Source organism: Bombina bombina, chromosome 5 (assembly GCF_027579735.1).
Source record: "Bombina bombina isolate aBomBom1 chromosome 5, aBomBom1.pri, whole genome shotgun sequence".
In the NCBI taxonomy this organism is placed as follows: domain Eukaryota; kingdom Metazoa; phylum Chordata; class Amphibia; order Anura; family Bombinatoridae; genus Bombina; species Bombina bombina.
Window position 1 is genome coordinate 270,571,758 of NC_069503.1, and position 25,865 is coordinate 270,597,622.

The following is a 25,865-nucleotide window of genomic DNA, read 5'->3' on the forward strand; positions in this document are numbered from 1 at the left end:
CCATTTAAACATAATAAACTTTTGATTGAAGTAAAATAACAACTACATTTCACCACTTCTCTCTTACTATCTCCATGTTTGTTGAGAGTTGCAAGAGAATGACTGGATATGGCAGTTAGGGGAGGAGCTATATAGACAGCTCGGCTGTGGGTGTCCTCTTGCAACTTCCTGTTGGGAATGAGAATATCCCACAAGTAATGGATGATCCGTGGACTGGATACACCTTACAAGAGAAAAGGAGAGAGAGACAGAGCAAAAGAGAGGGGGAGAGAGAGAGCGCAAAAGAGAGGGGGAGAGAGAGAGAGCGCAAAAGAGAGGGGGGAGAGAGAGCGCAAAAGAGAGAGGGGGAGAGAGAGAGCGCAAAAGAGAGGGGAAGAGAGAGAGGGCAAAAGAGAGGGGGAGAGAGAGAGCGCGCAAAAGAGAGGGGGAGAGAGAGAGCGCAAAAGAGAGGGGGAGAGAGAGCACAAAAGAGAGGGGGAGAGAGAGAGAGCGCAAAAGAGAGGGGGAGAGAGAGAGAGCGCAAAAGAGAGGGGGAGAGAGAGTGCGCAAAAGAGGGGGGAGAGAGACAGCGCAAAAGAGAGGGGGAGAGAGAGCGTAAAAGAGAGGTGGGAGAGACAGCACAAAAGAGAGGGGGAGAGAGCAAAAGAGAGGGGGGAGAGAAAGCAAAAGAGAGGGGGAGAGAGGGAGCAAAAGAGAGGAGGGGAGAGAGCAAAAGAGAAGTGGAGCAAGAGTGAGTGCAAAAGAGAGGGGGGGAGGGTGCAAAAGAGAGGGGGAGAGAGAGCAAAAGAGAGATGGGAGAGAGAGAGCAAAAGAGAGGGGAGAGAGAGAGCAAAAGAGAGGTGGAGCGAGAGAGAGCGCAAAAGAGAGGGGGAGAGAGCGCAAAAGAGAGGAGGAGAGAGAGCAAAAGAGAAGAGGAGAGAGCACAAAAGAGAGGGGGAGAGAGCACAAAAGAGAGCGGAAGAGAGAGAGCAAGGGGTGGGACTGCTGTACTGCAAAAAATGGCCTGTGTGAACGGGCTTTAGGACTAGTATTATATAATCTACAACACTATGCATAGGCTGTGAATTCAGATAAAATTTCATTCAGAAGAACTAGCACAACACATAGCGCTAAAAAGGTTAGTCTGACCAGCCTAAACTCCCAAAGAGATAGGGCCAAGAAGAACCGAAGGAAAAACCAAAAGGTCACAAAATCTATAAAAGAACCCCCCCCCCAGAGTAAGCCCAGCTCACAAAGGCCCAAATGGGACCCAACAGACAAGGAGAGACTATGCCGAGACCAGAAAAAAATGGGGGTATAGGACCGGGCATAGGAACAGTGAAACCTGTCTCTCAAACGTCGTGCAAAAGCACCAAAAGACAACAGAAGACGGAGTCCTCACATTATCCGAAGTTGAAATACTAGAGTATTCCACTTAAAAAAACGTGTAACAGACCCAGACGAAAAATCCTGAGTCAAGACATGCCGCCATCAACAGGATGACACAGAGAATACTTGCTGAGAAGTAAAAGCCGCCAACAAAGGAACAGATTGCAAGGAAAACTCCCAGAGGGTACACTCTAGATAATCCAAGCCGCCAGACCTACCCACAGGTCTTCCAAAAAGTGGGAAGCACATAACCTCCACGAGGCCCCCCCAAGAAAGAGAGGTGATACCCAGAACCCGAGGTGGAGCAATCCTAGACCCTTTGCTTGTAAGTCAATGGAGCTAGCTACTATGCCCACCTAGATACTGAAGATGACAACATCTCTCAGAAATCCACCACAAAGAAAAACATGGAGCGCTAGCGTATGTAAAACATAACCTTTATTGTGGTTATTTAAAAACAGGACATATAGTCAATCAAAAAAGACAGAGATGGGATACCTCTGGCTGGCAGGCTTACGCGTTTCGGCAAATTTTTAAATAACCACAATAAAGGTTATGTTTTACATATGCTAGCGCTCCATGTTTTTCTTTGTGGTGGATTTCCTTGCCCTGAGAGCGCTAGTGTCCCTGCATTGTATGCTGCAAATTATCCCCAGAGCATATACTAAATACCACTACGCTGAACACTGAGCACAGAACGCTGAAATACCAGAGCCCCAGTATTGGTCCGTATAGAGAGGCGCAATGAAAGGCAGCCTGAGGATTGGAGGATTCTGATTGGAGGCGTCTGAAGTGATGGCGCACGTGGTACCTGTTTAGCTATCCGGTTGGAGGATCATCCGTTGTAACTTGGACACGCCCCCTGGTGGGCGCGGAAACACGGTGCCTCTGGAAAAGTGCCGGGTAACGGTGGACGAGATACGGAGATACAGATCAGGGTAAAGGTGTATATGACGCCGGCTCTACTTGCAAAGGATCCTGCTGTAAGTTTAAAGCTCCCCGGGTGGAAGACAGCAGAGGTGAGACTGTATCTTTCTGATTATCTCTACTACACAAAGATTGAAATGTACACTTGCTCTGGGTACACTGCAGTTTGAGTTGCTGCGGTGCATGAAGGAAAAGAGCCAGCAAGACTCCAGATGGAACGTAACAACCCAATACCCTTCTCTCCTAGGGAAACTCACGGTTCCCATCTCCTGAATATAGGAGAAGCCCTAAGAAGGACCACATCTCCATAAAAAGGAGAATAAGCTCTCACCCAAGAAGGGTAGCACAAGCCACGAATCCACAGGCTAAAGGAGAGATCTATCCCCAACGCAGAAGCCCTGGAGTAAGGGATTCCCCTAAAATCTAGCTTGCTAACACACAACCAATGTGCAATAGTAGAAGCAGTGACACTGCAAGTCCATTCCCCAGCAGAGCAGTGATTACAACGGATACTACAGCAAGCTGACCAAGGGAAACCACCTAAGGTGCAAAGCAATCCCAATGAGCAACAGCATTCAGAAAACCTGGCCAACTAAGACCAGGTCAAGTAATTCGAGTAAAAGGAAATAGCCCATGTTCCCAGGAACTGGGGAATCCCGAACCAGCCCTGGAGCCTAAAAGTCCAGTAACAACCCACAACAGGGTCCCCAAGGGAAAATGCTGAGTAAAACTCAGCAACCGGAAGCCCCAGAGAGAGACAGGCCCGAGCCCCCAATTGTTTAAACAAACAATACCCGAAAACTGAACACCCCGTCTGATATAACAATCCAGACCACAGGGGATAATAATGCAATATCCAGATCCACCCGGAAAACAAGAAAAATTTGCAAGTCCCGACCTAAGGAAGAGACTACCCCTTGCCAAAATCCCACTCTCCAAAGGAGCTAAGGCGGTAAAAGTCGTACAACGACACTAGAGCCCCTAGACTCTCCAACAGTCTCAGGACAATAAGGCAAGGGGATACCTCGAGGTCAAAACCATTTGAGCAAAGGCTGGTCTCCACATCACCTCTGAACAAGCGGATAAGCACAGGGAGAAAGGAGCGCGAACCATCCCCAGCACCGGGATGAAACCCAAGAAAGCCCAAGGAGACCACGCCCAGTATCCCAAACAGGGAACAAACATCTCCTAGGCCCCTAAAAGGAGACCTAACCTGGAGACCACGGAGGAAGACCAAAAAGGTCTCAGAAAAACAGCTAGACAGTACACAGTCAATGTGCAATAGCTGCAGCTGGTTACATTTTGCAAACCATCTGCTGCAAGGCAGCTAAACTACCCTTCTAACTACTAGCTGCAGAGGACCAAGTCCAAAAAGGACATCCCAGAGCCTCAAAAGAAAAAGGCCAAACCACTCACCCAGCAGTAAGAAGACGCTAAGACCTCCAACTCTCCACCAGGTGGAGGAGGAAACTCTATAGTCCGACAATACCAGACGCAAGAGAAAGTGACGCAGAGGACAATCCACTGACCCAGTCATCCAAAGTGAAGGCTATAAGGACTGCAACAATCCTTCCTGCCTCGCGGATCCACAGGTCCTCTAGAATGCTTAGTTGAGTGGAAAACAAAAGATAACATGAGCACTCGGCACCTCGACCAGACCAGCCAATCAGATTGGCGACACGTGTCTGAACAGCCACAAGACAGAACCGAACCCAACAGGACCAGCCTGTAACCCGGGTCCTAACCGTCAAGCTGCATAAATCCTCCCTCAGAGGGGAAGAGGGAAAACAGACAAACATAGGACAAACATGTCCCCAAAAACACTTCAGTAGAAGTAACAGAGAGTATCAATCCCAGTTTAAGATTCCCGAAGGAAACAAATAAACAAAGTAAAAGACATCCTAGTTGGATAAAAAGAAAATATAAGGCAACCCGTAGGTTAACGCCCAATAAGAAAACAGGCCTACCGCATTACCAGCCAAACGGAACCCTAATCTTCCAAAAACTGGGAAGGATCTCAAAAGAGAATAGTCAGGAGATTACATCATTCCCACATGTCTAATGAGGTGCACCATTCGAAGCAGACTGAAAATTCCCATATCCGATAAAGATAGGATCATTTAGTAAATGAAAAACATGTCTGAGTAAAATGCGAAGGTGCTCAACTCTGTAACGAAAGGCACAACACTCAAGGACAGTTACAACCGCAGGGAACTGTACAGGTCCTCCCCAAGACGGTACCCGGGACAATAGGGCATGAGCACAATCGCGCATTAACGTCTGGGCTCTGAAGACAAATAATCACCAAGAATATGTGGAAGCGAAAACGTGCTGCAACCTCCAGGGGGAAAAAGCTGCCCTGCGTGGAGGAATAATCATAAGCTGGGTTACCCGCATGTTTAGAATTATGGAGCGGTAGGGAACTCGCCTCTTGGAGGACAGGACCCCCAGAGGCGGATGGTTTAGCTGACCCTTGATTCCCAGAGTCCGAGAAACAAGGAGCTCTAATATTGGAACACAGAACATAACTGATTGACATGTGTCAACAAGGCCAATCCGGATTCTTCCCCGGACGAAGAATCTGAATCTGAAATTAGAACAGTCTCAGTATCAAAATCCTCCATAGCTGAGTCTGAAATTTGAACAGTCTCAGCATCAGAATCCTCCATAACTGGATAGAGAATATGCCAACATGGACTATAATACAAAACAAAAATGGCACCTGACACCCACATTGGCTGGGGCACTCACCACCTCCTGTGAACCAGACCCCTGCAAACTAGAATTTCTCCATCGCCACACGGTCAGGAATGCGGAAATGGAGGACGGAACGTAATCACGCCCGGCCAGAAGGTGAACCGTATAGTCCAAAAAAGAGCGCCCAACCATAAGGTTGCGTCACTTCCAAAGGCCTTTATGTTCCAAGCCATGAGCCCTTTAACACTGCACATAAGCAGATTGAATCACATAACAAACATGATTATAAACCCCCCTGTTCAATAACCCCCTCAGGAGATATTAACCCTTGATCCCAAGAGGTGGTAGCCTCTCGGGAAAACATCTGTAGTACAGTACTTTCAGGAAGAAAGAAAATTAAACGATCTTACCAGAATCTACACCGTGGAACAGGAACACGGCCCTTCAAGTGTGACAAATAGTAGCATAGTCCCCGCCATGGACTTGAGAGAAAAAAGCAGGCAGCGGAGCGAAGTTCGACAACGCTGATTGCTTGAGGAGCTGTTATCGTGAGTCGGGATGGTGTTGCAGAAAAACTCTTCCTGCATCTCCGGACTCTAACTTTCATCCAAGCCCTCACTGAGAGACTGACAGGATTACTTAAAACTCCCGTCCCATGTCGAGGAGTACTAACCTCCATAAGAGACATATTAAATTCTGACACTTCTTTGCCAACCTCCTGGGACGTAAGGCAAAGAATGACGGGGAATGAGGGGAGTGGGAGGAGTATTTAAGCCTTTGGCTGGGGTGTCTTTGCCTCCTCCTGGTGGCCAGGTTCTTATTTCCCAAAAGTAATGAATGCAGCTGTGGACTCTTTCCATTAAAGAAGAAAAAACAGATGATCTACTGGGTTTTTCACACACAACCATCTCTAGGGTTTATAGAGAATGGTCCAAAAAAGAGAAAATATCCAGTGAGCGGCAGTTGTGTAGACAAAAATGCCTTTTTATGTCAAAGGAGAATGGGCAGACTGGTTCAAGATGATAAAAAGGCAACAGTAACTCAAATAACCTCTCATTACAATCAAGATATGCAGAATACCATCTCTGAATGCACAACACGTCAAACCTTGAAGCAGATGGGCTACAGCAGCAGAAGACAACACTGGGTACCACTCCTATCAGCTAAGAACAGGAAACTGAAACTACAATTTGCACAGGCTCACCAAAATTGGACATTGGAAGATTGGAAAAACGCTGCCTGGTCTGATGAGTCTCGATTTCTGTTGCGACATTCAGATGGTAGGGTCAAAATTTGGCGTAAACAACATGAAAGCATGAATCCATCCTGCTTTGTATCAACGGTTCAGGCTGGTGGTGGTGGTGTAATGGTGTGGGGGATATTTTCTTGGCACACTTTGGGCCCCTTAGTACCAATTCAGTATTGTTTAAATGCCATGGCCTACCTTAGTATTGTTGCTGACCATGTCTATCCCTTTATGACTACAGTATACCCATCTTTAGTGGAAGGGAGATTCGTATCATGGATGTGCAGCCGACAAATCTGAAGCAACTGCGTAATGCTATATATGGACCAAAATGTCTGAGGAATGTTTTCTACACCTTGTTGAATCTATGCCACGAAGAATTAAAGCAGTTCTGAAGGCAAAAGGGAGTCCAACCCGGTACTAGCAAGGTGTACCTAATAAAGCGGACGGTGATTGTGTGCATATATATATATATATATATATATATATATATATATACAGTATATATATATATATATATATATATATATACACATAAATGAAAAGAACAGTTTCTTCTAAGTGAAAATCATAGGAATGTAAAGTATTCCTAACACCTTCAAGTTTAGCCCGGTAGGTCTAGCTCAGTGTTGGGTTATCGAGCAAGCAATAACAAATGGTTTTATTTTCAGCACGCCCCTTAGAATTCTAACTAACGCACTATTTTCTTTCAGCTTGTAATAAGACCACTAATGTGCCCCAATAATTTTTTACTTTGAGCGCAGGAAGCACTAAAGAATTTGTGCACTCGTATTACAAGTTGAAAGTAAACAGTTTTCAATTACACGCTAGCCTGATGCATGCAAATAGCCAAAGTTAGGATTTTGCACGCACATTACAGTATTCCCCCATAGAAGTCAATGGAGCAAAAAAAATGAAAAAAACTTATTCAACCTTACTCCCTATTTGCGCACAAACCCGATTGCATATTCTCAAGTGCGCTAACCCTATAGGAAAATATTAATATTTCACATTCCAATGTTCTTAACATAGCTGAATGTTACATTTATTCATAAATACATATTTCTACATATATCTGATGTTTTTTTGGTACATTATATCTACATATATATATATATATATATATATATATATATATATACATGATTATATATAGGTATTGATGTATACAGATATATATAGGAATATCTATGCACATATATATATATATATATATATATATATATATATATATATATGTGTGTCTATGCAGTATATATGTATACATATGATGATATCATGATCTGGGCTGCATCTTTGAACTCTGCTTAATAGCATTGACAGTCTGTTCTGAATCCAAATTTGTGAGTCTTTTGTAACTAGTGAAGCCTTTAATGCAGCCCAGATTGTGATGTCATCAGTGGGCTGAACTTGGCAGTCATTTCAAAGTGACAGGAAACAATAGTCATTTTAAAATAACTTTTTTTACTGTTACTGCTGCATGATATAGAAAGGGGACAGGAGGATATTTGCAGTTTAATCTAAAGTAAGACTTTAAGATGACTAAGGTGTAGACTGTCCCTCAATACACATTTATACATATTAGTTGTATTTATTTATTTTTAGTGTTTTGCTTATTTGCTTTGTCACATTATACAGTTATAAAAAAGAAAAAGAAAATCAACATTAAACACAAAAGAACCAACATAACTTAACATATAAAGCCTAAAACTGCTAACAGTACATTACCTAAGATTTAAAAAATGTAAATTTCTCATTTGAGCTATTGGAAAAACTTTTAACAAACTATTCCAGTATGTGTGAGTAGGAGGACTCTGCACAGAAAGTGGTGGAAGTGGAATTATATATATATATATATATATATATATATATATATATATATATATATATAACATGGAAATCATAGTGCAGTTTAAGATAAACTGCAAAATTCACCCCTCTCCCCCACTACCACTTGTGCAGAGGTCTTACCATACAAATAAATATATAAACCTGTGTAAAGGGTAAGACAATACTCCCAGCTGCCTTCGCCAGTGTCTGGGACTCATATACACACACATAGCATGAAGGAGGGGTATGACCTCATGCAAAACTTTCTGACTTCCAGGAAGCTCACTCCCCACCACTGTACAATGCATGCTGGGAATTACTCCAGAATTGCAGAATTACTGTTATGTCTGTGGGATATTTCTCTATCAGACCAATCCTGACTTGTAGTCTTCTTATCTCAGCATCAAGTGGAAAGATAAAGAAAAATCCCAGGACAAAGAGAATAGGATAAACAGAATGAGGTAGTTCAGGAATAGGCACAGTAACAAGAAGACTAGAAAATGTCACAGGCAATGTAGGATACAGTGACAGGTAGACAGTACAATCTTTCAGAGCACCAATGGGCAAGGCAAAAAGGTAGGTCACAAGGCAAGTAGGTTTCAGCAACAAGTAGATAGTCCAGTCTTTCAGAGAAAACAATTTAGAAAAACACTATACTTGGGAAAGAAGGTCAGAATGAGGCTGCTTTAAATAGGCTTTGCGCCAAAGCCGCACACGTGCGCACTGCGTGGCCAAAGATGATGACAGAGATGTGCCCGAAATGGCCCAGCACGCGGCAGTGACATCATAAAAGCGCAGACACATGTGAAGCGACAATGACCACGGTCAGGACAATTACAATACTGAGAGTGAAATAGTGAATTAAAAATTCCAGAATGCAATAACTCCCAGAATACTGTGCTTCTTTCTCTAAAACGTAGCTACATTTAGGGGGATTAAGTAAAAAGTGGACATTCAATTGGAAAATCAAGGAGGGGGACTCTTCCATAGCCTTTTCCAAAGACAAATACTCTTTCTGGAGAAAATCACAGCATCTCTCCTAACCAACAACACTATGACATTTAGGAGATAGTGAAAAACATTTCTCAAAATGACTCAGGAGTGTGTATGAATGTGTAGGATGTGTAAGCATAGTATGTAAAGTGTACACCTCAAGGTATCATGTAAGAAAAATATTCTATCATTTTATTTTTCACTAACTTTTTTCTTATTATTTTTTATGCATCAGCCAATAGGATTTTTCCTACCATAATTCCGATTGGCTGATAGAATCCTATCAGCCAATCGGAATTCAAGGGACGCCATCTTGGATGACGTCATTTAAAGGAACCTTCATTCAGTCTTAGCCGTCGGAAGAAGAGGATGCTCCGCGTCGGATGGCTTCAAGATGGACACGCTCCGCTCCGGATGGGTGAAGATAGGAGATGCCGTCTGGATGAAGCCTTCTGCCCGTCTGGAGGTCCTCTTCTGGCCGGTTCGGATGAAGACTTCTGCCCCTCTGGAGGACCACTTGTGCCCGGCTGGGTGAAGACGGCTCAAGGTAGGGTGATCTTCAAGGGGGTAGTGTTAGGTTTTATTAAGGGGGGATTGGGTGGGTTTTAGAGTAGTGTTGGGAGTGTGGGTGGTGGGTTTTAATGTTGGGGGGAGGTATTGTATTTTTTTTTTACAGGTAATAGAGCTGATTACTTTGGGGCAATGCCCTGCAAAAAGCCCTTTTAAGGGCTATTTGTAATTTAGTATAGGGTAGGGATTTTTATTATTTTGGGGGGCTTTTTTATTTTATTAGGGGGATTAGATTAGGTGCAATTAGTTTAAAATTCTTGTAATTATTTTTTTATTTTCTGTAATTTAGTGTTTGTTTGTTTTTTGTACTTTAGTTTATTTTATTTAATTGTAATTAATTGTAGTTAGTTTATGTAATTAATTTAATGATAGTGTAGTGTTAGGTGTAATTGTAACTTAGGTTAGGATTTATTTTACAGGTAAATTTGTATTTATTTTAATTAGGAAGTTATTAAATAGTTAATAACTATTTAATAACTATTCTACCTAGTTACAATAAATACAAACTTGCCTGTAAAATAAATATAAACCCTAAGATAGATACAATTTAACTATTAGTTATATTGTATCTAGTTTAGGGTTTATTTTATAGGTATTTAGTTTTAAATAGGAATAATTTATTTAATAATAGTAATTTTATTTCGTTTTATTAAAATTATATTTAAGTTAGGGGGGTTAGACTTAGGTTTAGGGGTTAATAAATTTAATATAGTAGCGGCGACGTTGGGGGCAGCAGATTAGGGGTTAATAAATGTAGGTAGGTGTTGGCGATGTTAGGGATGGCAGATTAGGGGTTAATAAAATTTAACTAGTGTTTGTGAGGCGGGAGTGCGGCGGTTTAGGGGTTAATATATTTATTACCGTGGCAGCGATGTCCGGTCGGCAGATTAGGGGTTAAAAACGTTATTTAAGTGTTTGCGATGTGGGGGGGGGGGCTCGGTTTAGGGGTTAATAGGTAGCTTATGGGTGTTAGTGTACTTTTTAGCACTTTAGTTAAGAATTTTATGTTACGGCGTTAGGCCATAAAACTCTTAACTACTGACTTTTAAATGCGGTATCAGTCTTGACAGGAGAGGCTGTACCGCTCACTTCTTCCAAGACTCGTAATACCGGCGTTAGGCAAGTCCCATTAAAAAGATAGGATACGCAATTGACGTAAGGGGATTTGCGGTAAGCTCGAGTTGCGGAAGAAAAGTGAGCGGTACACCTGTACCTGCCAGACTCGTAATACCAGCGGGTCTTAAAAAGCAGTGTTGGAACCTCTCAACGCTGCTTTTTAAGGCTAACGCAAGACTCGTAATCTCGCTGATAATTTGCCCAAGATGTCGACACCTTAGTAAAGAGTTCTAAGAATATATATTCTCATATTTAGCTGCTTGTGATAATACTATAATAAAAGTGTAAGACATTGAAGCTGCAAGTTTGTTTCTACCTTTTAAATTTTAAAAATACTAACATATGTAAAATGTTTATGATCTATTAAAACGTCTGTCTTACTGTTTGTTGCATTGTATCCAAGTTTCTTTATTTCTCCCACAATTGCCTTTTTCTGTTCCTTCAATATTTAGCTTTTCATAGCAAAACTTATCTGCAGCAGCAACTTCTGAAAGCAAAACAAAGAAAAAACAGAAACTTCAATGCAAAATGCTTTTAACAACAATATTATAAAGCATGAAAACTTACAAATGCAAGCAATGAATTAATTTCAAATGAATAAGCAGGGATAATGCTGGAATGAAATATTCAATTAATTTTCTGCTTTAATTAGAAGATTTAGAAAACAAAGTGACATTGAGAGCAAATTAAATATATGACAATGAAATGTGAGTTTTTTTCATTTCAGGCTTTTATACATTTAGTAATATTATTGTTATTATTTATAAGTTTTTTTATTGTATACTGTGAACAATAGCTCTTGCAGAGAATTTGGCATTCTTCTGTTTGTTTTTTGTAATGTTTTCTTACCACTCAAAGCTTATTTATTAAGCTCTTTAGCTTCTCAGGATATACAATGATCTTGAAATTGCTATGCTTGCAATGTTGTCTTTAAACACAATAAAGATTGTCTAAAATACTTTCCGAATAATATATTTGAAACTAGTGAAAATAGAAGATGAATTGCACTTACAATCTCACATTTTGAATTGGATTCACTTCAAGTGAGAGGTTTTATTAGTGTTGAGGTACAAACTGTTCAAAACCTGCGAGATGTAGCTTTCCATGATCATTTTTTTACTTTCTGTAGGAAGCAGCAAGAAGGGAGCTTCCACTTAGTGTATTGTATTTAGGCAAGGAACTGGGTGAAAATCCCACCACACAAAGAATAAAATCAACAATATACAATTTATAAGCAAAGTAATTTGTGAGTCATATTACTCACAAGTCATTCACTTTGCTGACTTACAGAAACCAATTATGTATTCTTACTAATAAATGTATTTATTTAGTTCAAGGTTCATCACATGTGGGATATATACCCTGCCTCACCAGGAGGAGGCAAAAACACCCCTAGATTCCACAGCTTTGCCCACCCCAAATATCAGCATTTCCCCATCACTCTCACTTATTTGTATGACAAGGCAAAGAAGGAAATATAGGACAAATTAACAAAGTGGGCAAAACAGAACCTGCTACCAGCTGAGGAAAATTATACATGGACAGGGTTGTGGATTCTCACAATCATGAAATATATATTTTTTTTAATTAGGTTACTATAAATTTTCATATAATGGTGTCAACAATGCATCACATGTGAGATTAGTGAAGTCTACAAGACCACAAGAATAGCGCAGGGCAATAAAAATGGAGGCAGGCATTTTAAGAATCAATCACAACAGCCCATGTTAATTTCCTGCCAAAAGCCACTTCAGCTGAGGAATAAACATGGTGGAACTTCACAAATATGGTCAACAAAATCATCATTCCAAAAGTTCTCAAGAAGTAGTCACTGCTCTAGTTGGATGAGCAGTAATAAACTAAAGGGTACTTATCTGCCACCTAACAGGTCTTTCTAAACAAAGCCTTAAAAACCAGGTTGCTTAACTAGTAGCAGTAGCCTAGTGAGTTTGCAAAGTCCAAAAAAGTAAAAAAAAGGGCAGAGGAAAGTTGAAAAGACTTTGTAGCTTCCACATAACTTAAGATCCTGAACAACATCCATGATGTGAAGGAGATGCTGCTTATAATCTGTAGGCGTTGACGCAAAAAAATGTACCATAATCTCTTAATTAATTGTGTCTGCAGATACAATCTTTAGAATGAACAGTTTGCTCTAAAAAATGCCTTATCCTGATGAAAATCAGAAAGGAGCCTTAATTTACACTACAAGATAAAATTGCCAGTCAAACAACTCATTTGATACAGATCAAAGCCTGGACAAAAGTCTATGTATTAGGAATTTAGCAATCTTCCTATGAAATAGAACGGACAAGGAAAAAATTTGGAAGATAACCCATTCCCTAAATCTTACTGAAGAAACTCCAGAATTCTAGAAATTCTAAAGAACTTCAACAAATATTCCTAGACACAGCACCAGATATTTTCTCCAGACATTATGATAGATATGTATGGCATCATTTACTTTGTCAGAAAAACCTTTTGGCTAAAATCATGTTTTCAATCGCCAAGTCATCAAAGCTAGGAATCCAAGATCCTGATGAAAGAAAGGTCTCTCCTGAGAGGAAGATGCCATGGATGGCAAGATGACATCAAAACTAGGTCTGCATACCAAGTTCTGTAAGTCAAAGCTGAAGCAATCGGAGTACTAAGGCCTATTCCTGCTTGTTTCTGGCTATTACTCTAGGTAGTAACACAAATGGAGGGAAGATGTATATCAGCTTGAACAACCATGGCACCATTAAGATATCCACCAGGAAAGAGGCCTCCTGAACAATAGACTTGTAAATATGCTACTAATCTAGGGTCTTATCACCTGATCCATGTAAATAATCTGAGAGAAGTCCTCATGATCACAATTCCATTGCCCCAGAAAAGAATGAACTTTTGGATGACATTGGTAGGAGGGCCACGTTTTAAGCAACAACCATCAACCCATCCCACCTTCATACACCTTGCCACAATTAGCAAAAAAGTGCTCTGCAACCTGGTGCAAGCAGACTGAAGCTTTCATCTGCGCTTTTGACAGAGACAGGAAGACAGAGTCCAGGAAGGAGACTTGAGTAGTTGGAACCGGAGAACTCTTTGGTACATTTATGCACTAACTGTAAATCTGTTGGTGAAGCAGATCTAGAGGCCTCCATGTGTTTCATTGTCTTCTGAAGAGAGGAGCCACTTAAATGCCTGAGTACAAGCCACCATCAGTACCCTGGTGAACACTCTGGGGGTGATGCTTAAAGGACAACTAAATATAGTAGAATTGCATAGTTAACAAGTGCATAATAAAAAGACAATGCAATAACTCTTACTCTGAATTTCACAAAAGCAGTAAATTATATTTGCTGGCCAATTATTTTTTTCTCCCATTTGCCAGCCCCCCTGTATCATGTGACAGACATCAGCCAATCACAGACTAGTATATGTATACCCTGTGAGCTTGTACAGATGTTCAGTAGGAGCTGGTGCCTCAATAAGGGTGTATATAAAAAGATTGTGCACAATGTGATAATTTAGGATGGTTATTAGGCACATCCACCTCCAAGATGCTCAACGCTTCCCTCAGTAAGACATGTATATGTTCCAACCTGAAATTAAAGGACACATCCTGTGACTCAGTTAATGGCTCTTTAGCAAAGGAACATTTAGAATCAATCGTTCCATTTTGTTTATTTTTAGAGGAACTAGACAAGTCACTGCACATAGTTGATCCAGGGGAAAATTGCTCATGAGGCCTGAAGTGCAAGCACACGTCTGACGTGGAAGTGGCATAGGAGACATAAGTTCAGCTATGGCAGAATGTATATATTCTTCTAAACATGGGACAGCTCAGTAGTTCCCCTGAGGGACCAGTCTGCAGGGCATTAAACCCCTGGCCACCCTGAGAATAATACAATGCATACACTCTCTGTGTGATTTAGTTATATGCTAAGCACATGCATTGCAAAGCTGAGGACAAACAGAGGCAAAACTTTGCAGTAAAAGCAAAGATAACATAAATTATGCTTACCTAATCATTTCATTTCCATTGTGGGGAGGAGAGTCCACGGCTTCATTCATTACTTGTGGGAATTAAGAACCTGGCCACCAGGAGGAGGTAAAGGCACCCCAGCCAAAGGCTTAAATACCTCCCCCACTCCCCTCATCCCCAAGTCATTCTGCCGAGGGAACAAGGAACAGTAAGAGAAATATCAGGGTATAAATGGTGCCAGATGAACAAAAGCTAAATTTAGGTCCGTCAACCAGAGAAACGGGCAGAAGCCGTGGACTCTCCTCCTCACGATGGAAATTAAATTATCAGGTAAGCATGATTTATCTTTTCTATCTAAAGGGGAGGAGAGTTCACGGCTTCATCCATTACTTGTGGGAAACAAATACCCAAGCTCTAGAGGACACTGAATGAACAAACGGGAGGGTAAAAAAGAGGCGGACCCTATCCTGAGTGCACCACAGCCTGCAAAATCTCTCTCCCAAAAACTGCTTCTGACAAAGCAAAAACGTCAAATTTGTAAAACTTTGTAAAAGTATGTAAGGAGGACCAGGTAGCCGCCTTACAAATCTGCTCCATAGAGGCCTCATTCTTGAAGGCCCAAGAAGAAGCCACAGCTCTAGCTGAATGAGCCGTGATCCTCTGAGGAGGCTTATGTCCCGCTGTCTCGTAAGCCAAGCGAATCATGCTCCTCAACCAAAAAGACAAAGAAGTGGAAGAGGCTCTCTGCCCCTTGCGCTTCCCTGAATACACTACAAAAAGAGATGAAGACTGTCTGAAATCCTTCGTAGCCTGAAGATAAAACTTCAAGGCTCGAACCACATCCAAATTATAACAGGAAGAGAACCTTCCAAGAAAGAATCTTAATGTCAATAGAGTGCATAGGTTCGAACGGAACCCTCTGCAACACCTTAAGAACCAAGTTCAAGCTCTCCAACACTTCTCTTCCAACCTCCTGTGACGAATGGCAAAGAATGACTGGGGGATGAGGGAAGTAGGGGAGGTATTTAAGCCTTTGGCTGGGGTGTCTTTGCCTCCTCCTCGTGGCCAGGTTCCTAATTCCCACAAGTAATGAAGCCGTGGACTCTCCTCCCCTTTAGATGGAAATAAGGAGCTTATTTGATCAATAGATATGCCCTCATCCCCAGCTGATGGCTTATAGACATGAGCTACAGTGGATTTCTCCATAGTAAAACAAATACTAGAGGAGAAAAGTATGTTGCAATAAGTACTACTGAGTGTGAAAACCCCAGAGGGATAAAAACATAACTGAATGTAATAGGGGAATGCTAGGAAATGGGGATGAGCAAGGTTCTGAAATATAGTCTCCTCCTGGTGGACAGAAATACATTCCACATGTGATGCATTGTGGGCTCTCACCATTATATAAAATAAATATATGTTTAACTCACTTGTCTTGCAGAGCTTACTTCTTTTGTTCAATGAGCTCTGGTAAGTGGCAAAATTAGACTCATCAGTCAATATGATCAGCCAAGGTAACAAGATGTAAATATGTAGCCAGCAGAACATCTCAAATCTATGTTTTATTGTCAACCTGACACTATTCAAGGAAGCCGAGTATACCATATTTTTTTCAACATACAACAAATATACACTTACTTTCTCCCCAGACATATTTGCATTGTCTGTCTCTTGTTTTGCATCTCCCACCAAAACAGAGACCCTAACATGGAAAGAAAAAGAACAACTATTTGCATTGATTCCTTGGTCTGAACATAATGCATGCAAACTTTGATAAATGTTAAGATCTTAAAAGCGATGTCTGTTCCAACATGTTGTTTTATAAACACAAAAATAAAGTTCTGCTATCCTAGAACTGGTCAAATAATAATAATGGATGGATTTTACCGGCGGTGAGATACTTTTAAATCTTTTAAACTGACACACACTTTACTAATTACAAAATGTATTAGAATTACCCACATTAGTGTCATCATATCTCCTGTTCTATATTCACTAACATTAGTTCTGTTTAAAACTGTTGTAAAATGATTTCATGTTTCTGCCACCCTCTTTTCCATGTGTTACTATTTATCCCCTTGTTCCATATCGTCTGTCATTTGTGCTATCTATTATTTGCCATATCCTTCAGTGTGTTTTTTGTACGTATATCTCCCCTATCTGTGTCATTTTTAGCTCTCATGCCAGTCTTCTCTCCCATTTTTTGTTTCCACTTTTCACAAATTCTACCCTTTGTGACATTCTCTCCTATGTATTCATCTTGTGTTATCTCATACATGTATCATTGGTTACTGTCAAGGTATTTGAAATATTATTAGATGATATACACAGGTATACTTATTATTATTTAATGGTGATGTGGCTGTGTACATAAAATAATTCACTTTATTTGTAAAACTCCAAAAGGTCACTGTAAATCAAACCCCCTCTCTCACTCATCAGAAGACAGTTGGCCTAGTTAATCTCAGACTGTCATTTCAAAGAAAGACAAATTGTTTCAAAAGAAATGGCCATGTTTATTTTATATATCATAAATCTGTTGGGATCAAACATGAAGTTTCCCTTTCTTGATTAACAGAACATCTGAGAGCAAGATAGTCACTTCAAAACATCCCTTACCCCATACAGTAAATAGAGACGTAAATGTCTAAAACTTTTAATTTAAGACCTAATGAGATGCTCACGATGGAAATTAGCATGATGGGGCCTCAAAAATACATGCCCATATATGGGTTTCCTGCCAAGGTGAGGAGCCGATCCGTCTGGGAGAAGGTTTGAAAACACAAACATTTTCAAGAACTGTAATTTTTAACAACCACAAGTTAAATGATCCCCTATGGAATTTCCCATGTGGAGACCCCAGAAAAATTGGCATTTAAAGTCCCTGTATGGCATAAATAAAAATAAATAAACCTTGCAAAAGGAATGATGCCAATTTTTCATTTGTGTTTGAAATAATTCAAATAACACATATATGTATATATGTAATGAGCTGGGACATAATATATTAAATAAATATTTGCTGTGTTGAAAAATAAATACATTGATATATACAAATACTGAACCATTGAATTAAAGATAAACATTATTTCTCTGTGTTCCAGGAAGCTAATGGAAAATGACAGGAAGAAAATGAATGGATATGAAATTGTCTGTTCGTATAATATTAAATATGAATGTCTGTTAAATGAAAAATATAAATAACACTATTATTTTATTTTAGGTCTGCAGCTGGTATGGCCATGCATTTAAGTATGCATTGGAGATATGAAGTGCATTGTGTTCCTGTTGAGATGCAATGCAATGCCAGGATACTGAAGGCTATTTTAAATGGATTTTAAGCTAATCAGTTAGCAATATAAATTACTTTGATATAATATAATGTTAAAAACATAGACCTAGATTTGGAGTTTGGCGGTAGCCGTGAAAACCAGCGTTAGAGGCTCCTAACGCTGGTTTTAGGCTACCGCCGGTATTTGGAGTCACTCAAAATAGGGTCTAACGCTCACTTTTCAGCCGCGACTTTTCCATACCGCAGATCCCCTTACGTCAATTGCGTATCCTATCTTTTCAATGGGATCTTCCTAACTCCGGTATTTAGAGTCGTTTCTGAAGTGAGCGTTAGACATCTAACGACAAAACTCCAGCCGCAGGAAAAAAGTCAGTAGTTAAGAGCTTTCTGGGCTAACGCCGGTTCATAAAGCTCTTAACTACTGTACTCTAAAGTACACTAACACCCATAAACTACCTATGTACCCCTAAACCGAGGTCCCCCCACATCGCCGCCACTCGATTAATTTTTTTTAACCCCTAATCTGCCGACCGCCACCTACGTTATCCTTATGTACCCCTAATCTGCTGCCCCTAACACCGCCGACCCCTGTATTATATTTATTAACCCCTAATCTGCTCCCCACAACGTCGCCGCCAGCTACCTACACTTATTAACCCCTAATCTGCCGTCCCCACACCGCCGCCAGCTACATTATCCCTATGTACCCCTAATCTGCTGCCCCTAACACCGCCGACCCCTGTATTATATTTATTAACCCCTAATCTGCCCCCCACAACGTCGCCGCCAGCTACCTACACTTATTAACCCCTAATCTGCCGAGCGGACCTGAGCGCTACTATAATAAAGTTATTAACCCCTAATCCGCCTCACTAACCCTATAATAAATAGTATTAACCCCTAATCTGCCCTCCCTAACATCGCCGACACCTAACTTCAATTATTAACCCCTAATCTGCCGACCGGAGCTCACCGCTATTCTAATAAATGTATTAACCCCTAAAGCTAAGTCTAACCCTAACACTAACACCCCCCCTAAATTAAATATAATTTAAATCTAACGAAATAAATTAACTCTTATTAAATAAATTATTCCTATTTAAAGCTAAATACTTACCTGTAAAATAAATCCTAATATAGCTACAATATAAATTATATTTATATTATAGCTATTTTAGGATTTATATTTATTTTACAGGTAACTTTGTATTTATTTTAACCAGGTACAATAGCTATTAAATAGTTAAGAACTATTTAATAGCTAAAATAGTTAAAATAATTACAAATTTACCTGTAAAAGAAATCCTAAACTAAGTTACAATTAAAACTAACACTATACTATCAATAAATTAATTAATTAAATAAACTACCTACAATTACCTACAATTAACCTAACACTACACTATCAATAAATTAATTAAATACAATTGCTACAAATAAATACAATTAAATAAACTTGCTAAAGTACAAAAAATAAAAAAGAACTAAGTTACAAAAAATAAAAAAATATCTACAAATATAAGAAAAATATTACAACAATTTTAAACTAATTACACCTACTCTAAGCCCCCTAATAAAACAACAAACCCCCCCAAAATAAAAAATGCCCTACCCTATTCTAAATTACTAAAGTTAAAAGCTCTTTTACCTTACCAGCCCTGAACAGGGCCCTTTGCGGGGCATGCCCCAAGAAGTTCAGCTCTTTTGCCTGTAAAAAAAAAAAATACAATACCCCCCCCCCAACATTACAACCCACCACCCACATACCCCTAATCTAACCCAAACCCCCCTTAAATAAACCTAACACTAAGCCCCTGAAGATCATCCTACCTTGTCTTCACCATACCAGGTATCACCGATCCGTCCTGGCTCCAAAATCTTCATCCAACCCAAGCGGGGGTTGGCGATCCATCATCCGGTGCCTGAAGAGGTCCAGAAGAGGCTCCAAAGTCTTCATCCTATCCGGGAAGAAGAGGCGATCCGGACCGGCAACCATCTTGATCCAAGCGGCATCTTCTATCTTCATCCGATGACGACCGGCTCCATCCTGAAGACCTCCACCGCGGACCCATCTTCTTCCGGCGACGTCCAACTGCAGAATGACGGTTCCTTTAAGGGACGTCATCCAAGATGGCGTCCCTCGAATTCCGATTGGCTGATGGGATTCTATCAGCCAATCTGAATTAAGGTAGGAATATTCTGATTGGCTGATGGAATCAGCCAATCAGAATCAAGTTCAATCCGATTGGCTGATCCAATCAGCCAATCAGATTGAGCTTGCATTCTATTGGCTGTTCCGATCAGCCAATAGAATGCGAGCTCAATCTGATTGGCTGATTGGATCAGCCAATCGGATTGAACTTGATTCTGATTGGCTGATTCCATCAGCCAATCAGAATATTCCTACCTTAATTCCGATTGGCTGATAGAATCCTATCAGCCAATCGGAATTCGAGGGACGCCATCTTGGATGACGTCCCTTAAAGGAACCGTCATTCTGCAGTTGGACGTCGCCGGAAGAAGATGGGTCCGCGGTGGAGGTCTTCAGGATGGAGCCGGTCGTCATCGAATGAAGATAGAAGATGCAGCTTGGATCAAGATGGTTGCCGGTCCGGATCGCCTCTTCTTCCCGGATAGGATGAAGACTTTGGAGCCTCTTCTGGACCTCTTCAGGCACCGGATGATGGATCGCCAACCCCCGCTTGGGTTGGATGAAGATTTTGGAGCCAGGACGGATCGGTGATACCTGGTGAGGTGAAGACAAGGTAGGATGATCTTCAGGGGCTTAGTGTTAGGTTTATTTAAGGGGGGTTTGGGTTAGATTAGGGGTATGTGGGTGGTGGGTTGTAATGTTGGGGGGGGGTATTGTATTTTTTTTTTTACAGGCAAAAGAGCTGAACTTCTTGGGGCATGCCCCGCAAAGGGCCCTGTTCAGGGCTGGTAAGGTAAAAGAGCTTTTAACTTTAGTAATTTAGAATAGGGTACGGCATTTTTTATTTTGGGGGGCTTTGTTGTTTTATTAGGGGGCTTAGAGTAGGTGTAATTAGTTTAAAATTGTTGTAATATTTTTCTTATGTTTGTAGATATTTTTTTATTTTTTGTAACTTAGTTCTTTTTTATTTTTTGTACTTTAGCAAGTTTATTTAATTGTATTTATTTGTAGCAATTGTATTTAATTAATTTATTGATAGTGTAGTGTTAGGTTAATTGTAGGTAATTGTAGGTAGTTTATTTAATTAATTTATTGATAGTATAGTGTTAGTTTTAATTGTAACTTAGTTTAGGATTTCTTTTACAGGTAAATTTGTAATTATTTTAACTATTTTAGCTATTAAATAGTTCTTAACTATTTAATAGCTATTGTACCTGGTTAAAATAAATACAAAGTTACCTGTAAAATAAATATAAATCCTAAAATAGCTATAATATAAATATAATTTATATTGTAGCTATATTAGGATTTATTTTACAGGTAAGTATTTAGCTTTAAATAGGAATAATTTATTTAATAAGAGTTAATTTATTTCGTTAGATTTAAATTATATTTAACTTAGGGGGGTGTTAGTGTTAGGGTTAGACTTAGCTTTAGGGGTTAATACATTTATTAGAATAGCGGTGAGCTCCGGTCGGCAGATTAGGGGTTAATAATTGAAGTTAGGTGTCGGCGATGTTAGGGAGGGCAGATTAGGGGTTAATACTATTTATTATAGGGTTAGTGAGGCGGATTAGGGGTTAATAACTTTATTATAATAGCGGTGTGGTCCGGTCGGCAGATTAGGGGTTAATAAGTGTAGGTAGCTGGCGGCGACGTTGTGGGGGGCAGATTAGGGGTTAATAAATATAATATAGGGGTCGGCGATGTTAGGGCAGCAGATTAGGGGTACATAGGGATAATGTAAGTAGCGGCGGTTTACGGAGCGGCAGATTAGGGGTTAATAATAATATGCAGGGGTCAGCGATAGCGGGGGCGGCAGATTAGGGGTTAATAAGTGTAAGGTTAGGGGTGTTTCGACTCGGGGTACATGTTAGAGTGTTAAGTGCAGACGTCGGAAGGGTTACCGCATAGCAAACAATGGGGCTGCGTTAGGAGCTGAACGCGGCTTTTTTGCAGGTGTTAGTTTTTTTTCAGCTCAAACAGCCCCATTGTTTCCTATGGGAGAATCGTGCACGAGCACGTTTTTGAGGCTGGCCGCGTCCGTAAGCAACTCTGGTATCGAGAGTTGAAGCTGCGTTAAATATGCTCTACGCTCCTTTTTTGGAGCCTAACGCAGCCTTTATGTGGACTCTCGATACCAGAGTTATTTTTATGGTGCGGCCAGTAAAACGCGGGCGTTAGTTTTTCGGGTCGTTACCGACAAAACTCCAAATCTAGCCGATAATGTGTTTGGTATCGGGGTAATCAGAAAAATGATATGATACTACCCAATCTATAATTAATATTGTAAGTGATAAATACAATAAATTATAGTATGTTTAAAATAATCATTATATAGGGAGATATTAGCAGTATAAAATAAATGTTAGGACTGTATTGCTGTTTGTTTGTCATGCTGCCCCCCGATGGCCAAAGTCCAGTATTACAGCCAAAAGATTTGAATTGACTGTTAAAAGATACATTTTCCAAAATGAACCAATAAGAAGGGACAAGGTTTTCAAAGGGCCTCCCATTTTTCTCACCTATGATTAGACAATATAAGCTGGAATGCAGGATGAGAAAGGAGGTTGCTGATGATTTTGCTAAACTGACTGAAAACTGTTGCGTGGGACACAGTCAAACTATAAGCAAAGTGGGCCATACTTTCTCTTATCAATTGCAATTACACTTATTTTCATACGAGGTGGAACAAATTTGGGAGCTGAATTATCGATTTGGTCATTTTTGGTGATGTATGGTTGTTCTAATTTTTAATATTTTAATCATAGGTAAACATTTAAAACAAACATTCATTGCTGCTGTAAGTAATAGATTAAAGAGAGCAGATTGTATTTTAGCTTACATTCATAGTCCTGTATAGTGTTAATTTTGTCTTTTGTATGCTAAGTAATTTATCTTTGCAAAATATAGATATATATATCTTAGAATTAATTTTAATTATAAGTGACTAAGAATTTATTTCAGCTTAGATAAATTAGCATAGGAATTGGTAGTTTACACAAATAATATATACAATTTCTGATGTTTTAAATTGGAATTATATAGGATAAACTGTGGCTAAATAGCTGATTATATTGCTTGAATGTTAGCAGCTAAATATCTTGGAATCTCATTGTGTTAATTGAATGAAATTCTATTGTGAATAAGGCTAGTTAAAAAGTTACAATTTGGTTTGCCTTGTAAAGAGTATTGCAACAGTTTAAACACTATATAGTTTGACTCATATTCTGGTTCTTACAAATATATTTCAGTGTGTCTATAAATATCAACTAATAAAAATAATTCAGGAATTTATATTAATTTTATTGTCTTAGTATATGCATTTTATTGGGGGTTTATTTTAAAGGATAATAATTAAATATATTGTGTTATAACCCGGCCATATACTGACATTACACACTATGGGGTAGATTTACTAAAGGTCGAGTGGACATGATTCGCTGTAGCAAATCATGTCTGCTCGACCTCGCTAAATGCAGACAGCGAGCATATGCTTTCTGCATTTAACATTGCACAAGCGGTTCTTTTGAAATGCTTGTGCAATGCCGACCCCTGTTCACTCGCAGCCAATCTGGTCCGCCAAAAACAGAAGTTAAGAAGCTGCTCCTTAAATTCTCCACCACCTTTTAGGTGGAGGACTGAAATCATCCCGATCAGATCGGGGTGATTTTAGTCAGAAGTTAATGTAGGCAATAGCTGTAAACAGACAGTGGTTTTATTTAGCAGAAATATAAAAAAAATGGAAATACCTCCTTGTTTTCACATTGATATCCATCCAGCTTATGAATATTGGCCGGACACTGAAAAAAATCAATAATGTCATTCATGTTAAAGTCTTTATTTTGATGTATAGAAATGTTATAAGTGGATTGTGTAACAGATAGCAGATTTTTAAATGACTGGGCGGTCCTACTTATTGATAAATCCCTAATCCTATCTGATATTTATAATATATATCTATATATACAGTATATATATAAAAAGCAGCTCCTGCAGTATGGATACAAAGCACCTAACAATATTTTTCTCTAAAATGAGAAATAAAAATGCAATCCAAACAAGAAAGATAAACTTATAGCATTTTATTTTAGTAAATAATAGTCTGACATTACAGTCAACATTTTCTAGTTTAGAAGCAATTTGGCAAAACTAAGAAAGCAAAAAGTGGTTGTTCAAGCAGGATGACCTCATTAAGTTGTACCAAAGAGGAATAATGGTAGCCATTCAGTGAGTTTTCAGATCAGTATTACCTTGAATAGAGAAGCTATTTCTAGTTTAAAATCGCTCAGTTTACAATATTAAGGGCCAGATTACAAATGGAGCGCCAAATATCGTTTTAGCTAAATCGATATTTGCGCTCCACTTTCTAATACCAGTGAACGCAAATGTGAGCTGGTATTACGAGTTAGGTGCAATAAGACATTGCATGAGAACTAGCGAATCAAAGGGGGTAAGTTCCACAGCGATGGCCAGCAAATGTAAATATACTGTATATGATTATATACATAAATATTTACAGGGAACACACAGTCCCCACAGACCGCAATGTAAAGGCACTCTTCAGTGCCGTTTGTTTTTCTAACACCGCACTCCTGCCACATTCAACCCCATAAAACTGCTTTATGCAGTTTTTAAAAAAAAAAATAAAGATGCTATTTTTTTTTTATTTATACACAACCTCACACTAAAAATTGGTGCCAATTGGGGCACTTTTTTAAAAGTAACCAGATGTATGACTTCTGGTTAATTTTCAGAGCGCTAATTGCTACTGCTACTTGCCATTTCCATTGGTTTCCATAATGCATCAGACTTGTCTATCATACGACTTCTGCCCAAACAGTCTCTCAAGAACATTAAAAATATACATGGCTACCTATTAACATGGCTTTAGGAAGTTTTTTTGTAATTTTTTTGTAATTAAGAGTCATTTTGATGCATTATAAAATCCCATGGTAATAAACTTATCAAAGGATAAAGATGTTTCTATTGTATTTGCCATGCGTTAACAACCACTATACCTTGCATAGGGACAGACAATTCAAATGAGCAATTCCACTCCAATCAAATTCCAGCATATTTTTGAATGATCAACAAATTCAGCAACCTTGGCCTGTTTGCATGGATTTTTTTTTAATTACAACATTTTTGTGCATGCTCAGTTATTATTTTAATAAACACACATTAGGTTTTTAGGGGTTAAAAAATATTAATTAAAAAATTATAAGAAATTGTTACACACATCATACATTAATATTGTTGGTTATGCTAGCCAGTAATCATTAAAGGGACATTAAACACTTTGAGATGGTAATACAGGTATACCTCACTTTACAGCGCTTCACTTTACAGCGATTCGCTAATACAGCGCTCTGTGGAGCTGAAGTTCAGCCTCCAAGGATTTTGAAACAGTGCTGTAATCATCGTGAGATTGCGAGAAAAGTGACTGGCACCATTTTGTTATGCGCAGATCACTCTGTTTACATCATTGCAGTGCAATCTGTGTCTCAGTGTTATAGTCTGGCAAATTTTACTACAGTAATTGTCACTATTTTACAGGTACAGTATTTATTGAATCCTAATTGAATACTGTGTTGTGCTAGTGTTAAACTAAATGTAGCACTACTGCAACCCTAATCTATGTTAGTTCAAACATTTTTTAAAGTCTTTAAACACACTGGCAAGTGAATAAAAAGCTAAAACTGCCTTG

At 39.5% G+C, this 25,865-nt stretch overlaps 1 protein-coding gene across 1 annotated transcript in view; it reads right to left on the reverse strand.

Moving 5' to 3' along the window:
• Positions 1 to 25,865, reverse strand: part of ADAM22 (ADAM metallopeptidase domain 22) — a 707,952-nt gene that overhangs the window by 171,452 nt on the left and 510,635 nt on the right. The window contains 3 exon segments of the mRNA XM_053713991.1: positions 11,129 to 11,234; positions 16,350 to 16,413; positions 23,908 to 23,958. Of these exon segments, the coding sequence (XP_053569966.1) occupies positions 11,129 to 11,234; positions 16,350 to 16,413; positions 23,908 to 23,958 (221 nt within the window).